This window comes from Trachemys scripta, chromosome 14, assembly GCF_013100865.1.
Source record: "Trachemys scripta elegans isolate TJP31775 chromosome 14, CAS_Tse_1.0, whole genome shotgun sequence".
Classification (NCBI taxonomy): Eukaryota; Metazoa; Chordata; order Testudines; family Emydidae; genus Trachemys; species Trachemys scripta.
Window position 1 is genome coordinate 38823123 of NC_048311.1, and position 8122 is coordinate 38831244.

The window sequence follows — 8122 nt, forward strand, 5'->3', positions numbered from 1 at the left end:
CCTTCTCAAACTCATCCCAGGTAGACCCCTGCACCTGCTATGGGCTCTGATTCTTGCTTATCCATTTGTTCAAAAAATCCATTATCCCAGCTGGCCAGAACCCACAACTACCATCACGAGAGTTCGTCATACCCCCTCCAAGCAGCTGCGTGGACTGTTGAGGAGGGGGACTTACAGGCTGCCACTCACCTATCCAGTGCGATGCATCTGAGTCATGGCACCAAGATGTTAGCGGGCTTATTCCTTCACCCTTTCGCTTACCCAGTCCTTCCTGCATAAACAGAGAGCAGCAATACGCAAAGTCCGGAGGTGCAAACAAGTCAACGTTTATTAGGGTGACCTTCCAGCAAGCTTAAACCCAAGTTGCTTTTCCTTATTTTCGAATCCGAACTTACTTCCTGTATGCCCCTAATTTATATATAATATTCTTAGCTATACCTTAACCAATCAGTCTCCTAAATTTTACTTAATCAGTCCTGATTGTGACATGATTAGTTAGCCATTATATCCCACCACCTTAATTAGTTTACACCCAGCCAAATTAATTATACAGCAGACAGAAACAATCACTGAACCAGACAGAGACCATGCAATAAACACAGCAAAGAGGTAACTAGAATGACAAAACAATACAGAAGTGAGGATTTCACAACTACATCTATAAAGACATAAGGGTTTCCCAGCTGTCTATTGCTAAGTGAGTTCTTATCAGACAGAAAACTATCAAACTAAATTTCCTTTTACATCTTCTAGGCTCTTCCCTTTCTCTGGAGGTGACAGGAAGTTGATCCGATCTAACAGCCCCACATTGCCTTATTTCAACTAGTTTGGAATGTGAGGATGTGACCGTTCGCTCTCCAGCTTATGCCTGCCTCTGCTGCTTGGCCAAAGGCCTTAGCCTAAGAACAGGCCTCAGACTGTCACAGTGAGAGAAGGCCTTACACAGATTCTTTTATACCTCTATAACCAGCTAAATAATAAACATATACCTACATTCTTAAAGTATAGGCCTTTACAGACAGGCTTGAATATCTATATCCTAACAATTTCATCATGCTCTAGTCCAATGTTCAATATCAGGGCGGCCCAGAGAGGACTGGAGATCTCAGTCTTACGACTCAAACTCCCCACGAATAAAGCTTAAGAAGATCTGAGATGAAAGGATCAGGTCCCAAGAGTTTATATAGACATTTTTGCAGCCTCTCGACAGCAGGCAGTCTTTGGGGGAACAATAGGTTTTGGAAATACACTCCTATTTCCCAAGCATCACAGGTAATAAAACTACATGGATTAACATAAGGTAATTATCCATAAAGCTGTTCATAGACAGTTTATCACAAACTTTAAAAAGATATATATTCCAGGGCTGTCAAGCGATTAAAAAAATGAATCGTGATTAATCACGCTGTTAAACAATAATAGAATACCATGTATTTAAATATTTTGGATGTTTTAGATATTTCCAAACATACTGATTTCAATTGCAACACAGAATACAATCCATGCATCTGATGAAGTGGGTTATAGACCACGAAAGCTTATGCCCAAATAAATTTGTGAGTCTCTAAGGTGCCACAAGGACTCCTTGTTCTTTTTACACAATACAAAGTGTACAGTGAGCACTTGATATTTTTATTATAAATACTTGCACTGTAAAAAACAAAAGAAATTGTATTTTTCAATTCATCAACTGTAATTACTTTAGTCCAATCTCTTTATCATGAAAGTTGAACTTACTAATGTAGAATTTTGTACAAAAAAATACCTGCATTCAAAAAGAAAACAATGTAAAACTTTAGAGCCTACAACTCCACTCAGTCCTACTTCTTGTTCAGCCAATCACTCTGAAAAACAAATTTGATAACTATTTGCAGGAGATAATGCTGCCCGCTTCTTGTTCACAATGTCACCTGAAAGTGAGAACAGGCATTCTCCTTGCACTACTGCAGCCGGCGTCACAAGATATTTATGTGCCCGATGCTCTAAAAAGTCATAGGTCCCTTCCTGCTTCAACCACCATTCCAGAAAACATGCATCCATGCTAATGACGGGTTCTAATCGATAACATCCAAAGCAGACCAGACCGACACATGCTCATTTTCATCAACTGAGTCAGATGCCACCAGCAGAAGGTTTGTAAAACAGAACGGGGGACATACAATTCTTCTTCAAGGAGTTCAGTCACAAATTGAATTAATGCATTTTTTTTAAAAATCAGCATCGTCAGCATGGAAGCATGTCCACTGGAGTGGTGGCCAAAGCACGAAGGGACATATGCATGTTTAGCATATCTTGCACATAAATACCTTGCATTGCCAGCTACAAACGTGCCGTGCGAACACCTTCTCACACTTTCGGATGAAATCATAAATTAGAAACAAAGCAGCATTCTCTCTCGTAAATGTAAACGAACTTGTTTGTCATAGCGAGTGGCAGAGAAAGAAGTAGCACTGAGTTGACTTCTAGGCTATATGGTTTTTAATTGCTTTATTTTTGAGTGCACTTATATCATTAAAATAATCGATGTTTCTAAGTTACACTTTCCTGATAAAGAGATTGCATTACAGTACCTGTATGAGGTGAACTGAAAAATACTACTTCTGTTTTGCATGTTTACAGTACAAATATTTGTAATAAAAAATAATATCAAATGAGCACTGTACACTTTCTCTTCTTTGTTGTGATGGAAATCAATATATCTGAAAACGTAGAAAAACATCCAAAAACCATTTCACAAATTCCAGTTGGTATTCTATTGTTTAACAATGTGATTCATCGAGATTAATTTTTCTAATCACAATGAATTTTTTTGAGTTAATCACGTGACTTAACTGCAATTAATCAAGAGCACTACTATCTTCTTCCAATTTTTTAACAACACCAGTTTACATTTCAAAGTTCTAGGCTCTGTTTCTTGGAATGGCCCCAAATACATTTACACACATTTCTAACATGTTTCAAAAGGTTGGAGCTGGTCAATGAGCATGCAAGGTTCTTAACTCTTTCGAACCAGGTGCCACAGAAGTTTAGATCGTGTGTGAATTCTCCAATGTTTAATGAGGTGTGATCTCTGTGTACAACTTTTGCCACAGTCCAAGCACTTCTGGGGGCTCCCTCCTGTGTGGACTGCCTGATTTTTAGCAAGGTCTGTGTGGATTAGCTGATTTTTAACAAAGTCTGACCTATGTAGGAGACTTTTTCCAGTCTGAGCTCTGATGGGATCTTTCGCCTGTGTGGATCCTCTGAGTGTTATAAGATTTGATCTTTCTGTGAAACTTTTCAGATGGTCCAAACACTTATGGGGTCACTCTCCTGTGTGGATTGCCCGATCTGTTTCTGAAACCTTTCCCAGAGTCTTATGGTCTCCCTCTTTTATGGACTGCTTGATGTTTAACAAACGCTGACCTCCATCTGAAACTTTTCCCACAGTCTAAGCAATTGTGGGGTCTCTCTCCCGTGTGGATTGCCTGATGTTTAACAAGGTCGGACCTCTGTATGAAACTTTTCCCACAATGCAAGCACTTATGGGGTCTCTCTCCTGTGTGGATTCTCTGATGATTAACGAGGGCTGACCTCCATGGGAAACTTTTCCCACAGTCTAAGCACTTATGTCCCTCTCCGGTGTGGATTTTCTGATGCATAAGAAGATGTGATCTCTGTATGAAACTTTTCCCACAGTCCAAGCACTTATGGGGTCTCTCTCCGGTGTGGAGTGCCTGATGTCTAATAAGGTCCCACCTCTGTATGAAACTTTTCCCACAATCCAAGCACTTATGGGGTCTCTCTCCAGTGTGTATTCTCTGATGTATAAGAAGGCGTGATCTCTGCAGGAAACTTTTTCCACAGTCTAAGCACTTGTGGGATCTCTCTCCGGTGTGGATTCCCAGATGTTTAACAAGGGCTGACCTCCGTATGAAACTTTTCCCACAGTCCAAGCACTTATAAGGTATCTCTCCAGTGTGGATTGCCTGATGTTTAACAAGGGCTGACCTCCGTATGAAACTTTTCGCACAGTCTAAGCACTTATGGGGTTTCTCTCCGGTGTGGATTGCCAGATGTCTAACAAGGACTGATCTCCATGTGAAACTTTTTCCACAGTCTAAGCACTTGTGGGTTCTCTCTCCTGTGTGGACTGCCTGATGATTAACGAGGACTGACCTCCATAGGAAACTTTTTCCACAGTCCAAGCACTTATGGGGTCTCTCTCCGGTGTGGATTGCCTGATGTCTAACAAGGGCTGATCTCCAGGTGAAACTTTTCCCACAGTCTAAGCACTTATGTGGTCTATCCCCTGTGTGGATTTTCTGATGTGTAATCAGCGCTGACTTCCAAATCAAACAATTCCTGCCCTCCAGGTACCGAGAGGATCTGTCGCCCAGGTGGCTTCTCCCATGGTTAGCAAGATCTGAGCACTTGTTGAAGGTTTCCCCACAGTCCAACCATTGAAGTGTTTTCTCTCCAGTATTTATTGCCTGAAGCGTAACAGAACCGAGGTATTCATAGCATTTGTCTCCCTTGGGGGTTGTCTCCCTGGCTGTGGGATTCCTGTGTCCTTCCCCATATATAACAAATTCATCCATTTGCTCCCTTAAGGGTTTTCCCAGCAGACTCTTTGACCTCTGCCAATTTTCCCAGGCTTCTCCCTGTTCCAAGCACTGGGAAAATTTCTCTTCAGCTCTTCCCACAAAGGTCCCCTGTGGTTCCCCATGCCCAGAAACTTCCTGCTGTCGATTCCCATCCTTATTCTCACTCACTCTCTCATCATCTGCTGGGAGAGAGACAATTCAGACAGGAGTCATTGTGCTGAGGAGAAATCAAGAGGAATAGCACCAAGGGAAAACCCACCATACTAAAGCTGCACAGACAGAGCAATTGGATTCTGCCTCCACATCCCACCCAAACTTTTACAGAGAAGGAAAGTTGCGAAGGAAACTCCTACAGGTAACAGGACACATTCGAAGCGATATCAGTGATATCTGCTGCCTGCAACCCTGCCCTGGATGCGATGAGGAAGGAACTGAGGGCACTTACTGATCCCTCATTTTTGGGATTCTCAACTTTTTCCTTCATTCACAGATGGTTTGTGTGTCAGTCCTCACCTGTGTGGGCGCCTCTTGGGATCTCTCTTCCCTCATAGGCCTGGAGATCGGGTACCCACGGCTCTTTCCCTTGTTCCAGCTGAGTGATCAGGTCAGGTTTGGGAATGGGGAATCCTGTGCAGGGAGTCAAGTATCAGGGGATAGCCGTGTTAGTCTGTATCTACAAAAACAACAAGGAATCTGGTGGCACCTTAAAGACTAACAGATTTATTTGGGCATAAGCTTTCGTGGGTAAAAACCTCACTTCTTCAGATGCATAGAGTGAAAGTTACAGATGCAGGCATTATATACTGAGACATGGAGAGAAGGGAGTTACTTCGCAAGTGGAGAACCTGTGTTGACAGGGTCAATTCAATCAGGGTGGATGTAGTCCACTCCCAGTAATAGATGAGGAGGTGTCAATTCCAGGAGAGGAAAAGCTGCTTCTGTAATGAGCCAGCCACTCCCAGTCCCTATTCAAGCCCAGATTAATGGTGTTAAATTTGCAAATGAATTTTAGTTCTGCTGTTTCTCTTTGAAGTCTGTTTCTGAAGGTTTTTGGTTCAATGATAGTGACTTTTAAAGTCCTAAGATACAACCGAATTTGCTCCAACCCCTCAGACAGAGACAAACTGTTTCAGTATACAATGCCTGCATCTGTAACTTTCACTCTATGCATCTGAAGAAGTGAGGTTTTTACCCATGAAAGCTTATGCCCAAATAAATCTGTTAGTCTTTAAGGTGCCACCAGACTCCTTGTTGTTTGTGCAGGGAGTGAAATCAAACCACATCAGGGTGTGCAGAGGACTGAGAGCTCTGAATGTCTCAGAAAGGACATTCCGTGAGTGGAACCTGTCCCTGTGCTGGCGAATGTGGAATCTAAGGGGACGGGAACGTGGTCACTGAGCCCCCTCGGGGGAGGAAGACATCTGGGGAGCTGAGGGGAATTGTGATGCACACCCAGCTCTAGTGTTAAACCCCTGCCTATTTCTAAACCTGCGTAACCCAGGTCCCTCCACCGGGCTGGAGCTGTTCCCAAGGAGAAGGGAGAAGAGGGATTCTGTTTGCGACCAAGAAACAACACAGAGAGGACAATACAAGGCTTCTCCACCTAGCAAGCTAGCGGGGTTGGGTGGGGATGATTTACTATGTGCCTTAGGGTTTGACTCCCTGGTCTCACTGGAGAGTGATGAGAGAAGAACGTGACCAGTGTCAGACATGCAGATCCCTCCAGCTTCAAATAACCAAGGGGCCAGGAATCCCTTACCCAGCGAGGTCACCGTCTCGTAGTTCTCCTGCATGATGTCCCTGTAGAGGGCTCTCTGAGCAGGGTCCAGCAGAGCCCCCTGCCCCTGGGTGAAATACACAGCCACATCCTCGAAGGTCACTGGCATCTGAAACAACAAGAATCCCCCACTCAGAACTTGCTGCCCCAGCCACAATCCCCCTAGTCACAGGGGAGGAGGGACAGAGAAGCAGAATCCTCCCAGCACCCTGCTCAGAGCAGCCAGGAGGCGTCAGGGGGTGGGGAGAAGGTGAGAGCTCCTTGTCCCTCCCAGCACACAGAGCAGGGCAGGGTCTTCTCATTTCCCACACACCTGCCAGCCACAGGCTGATAGGGGAAGCAGAGCTTTGAGCCGGGGATGGGACAGGAATCCCAACAGCTTCCCTTCATATTTCACAGCACCCTCCGGCCAGTGGATCAGGCCCCAGCACTGGGAGTCTGGTCAGTTTTCCCAGCCCTGCCCAGAGGGGGTTTTCCTGGTTCAGAAATGGGGGAATGTCCACCCCTCCCCCCACCTGCTAATGGGCCTGTTCAGAAAATCAGACCCCGGATGATCATGTTCCAGCAGGTTTATCACACCCCGTCCCACCCCTGGTGATTAACCCCTCTACAATAACACCACCACCACCACCACAAGCTCCCTGAAAATCCCCTACCTGAAATGGCTCCATCACAGCCATTTCCCTGCCCTGTCTCCTGGAAGACGGGACGATCTGGAGTGAAACGTGGACGTGATTCCTCAGCCTGTCAGAGGAGCAGGAAGATTGGGCAGGTTTCATAAGGGGCTGGAGTCCATGTCACCCCCCCCCCCCAATTCTCCCAAGGCTCTCCGCCTGCAGACAGACGCTCTGATTCTAGGACTCTGCCATGCTGCGAAGAAACCCAGTTAGTTCATTCCTATCCTGGCCAGGACCCAACCCCCACATTAGAACTAAACCCACCAAGTCCCTTCTAAAACTTCCCAGAACAGCATCTCTGAGAAAAACACTGGAAAAAGAGCAGAATCAAAGGAGTCACTTTACGGCACTGCCCCACAGTGTATTGTAACCCCTCTAGCTCTCCCCCGTCTCCCTCAGTCCTGCGGTGCTCAGCAGAGTGAGCAACTGGCTTTTCCTCTCTCAGCTCCTCCCCTTGTTCCCAGGAGAGCTGACTGCCCCGGGGGTGCAGGGAATGGGGCAGGGCTGGGAGCTGGGAACCTCCCTCCCCACTTCTTGCTCCTGCTGCCTTTCAAGTCTCTCCGCTCTCCCTTTTCATCTTCTTCCCCCACCCTGGGAGAACGGGTGACTGCCCAATTGTCGTGGGCCTTTGCTCTCCTTAGGCAGCTCAGCCACTGACACTGGTAACGGGGGTTGAACCCGGCTGTGTCACTGAGGGCAGCAGCTCTGGGACTCCCAGACACAGGGAGCCCCTCCCCATGTAGGGCCACACTCCCCAGCTGGTCCCTGAAAGGGGCCCTTTGTGCAGAGTCATTTCCCTGCCCCACTCCAGCCCTTTCCCCAGGTCTCTCCATCACCTGGAGGCTCAGGCTCAGGGGCTGGTATTGTCAGAGTGGTTCCAGCCACTGGAGAACGTGCCCGTGGGCTGGTCTCAGAGGGGTGTGATGAAGTGGGAATGTTCTGAATGTTGTCTCTGAATACGGAGTGTGTACCTCAGTTTCCCCATGTGTTACTCAAGTATCAAGCTGGTGGGATACAGGTGAGTGATCATTGCAGAGACCTCTGGAGGGCAGTTGTGACTGCAGAATAGCTGCCTGGGCATA

At 46.2% G+C, this 8122-nt stretch overlaps 1 protein-coding gene across 2 annotated transcripts; it reads right to left on the reverse strand.

Moving 5' to 3' along the window:
• Window positions 1-2748: 2748 nt before the first annotated feature.
• Window positions 2749-8103, reverse strand: LOC117886915 (zinc finger protein 250-like). 2 transcript variants are annotated; one of them, XM_034789054.1, is made up of 4 exons: window positions 7020-8103; window positions 6346-6472; window positions 5100-5213; window positions 2749-4765 (listed from the first exon to the last, which is right to left on the reverse strand). In XM_034789054.1, exons 1-4 carry the CDS (start codon window positions 7140-7142, stop codon window positions 3357-3359), a joined length of 1773 nt encoding a protein of 590 aa, XP_034644945.1. In that variant the 5' UTR covers window positions 7143-8103; the 3' UTR covers window positions 2749-3356. The 2 variants fall into 2 exon arrangements, with proteins under 2 accessions (XP_034644945.1, XP_034644944.1); XM_034789053.1 differs by having other exon boundaries at window positions 2749-4768.
• Between the last annotated feature and the right edge of the window lie 19 nt (window positions 8104-8122).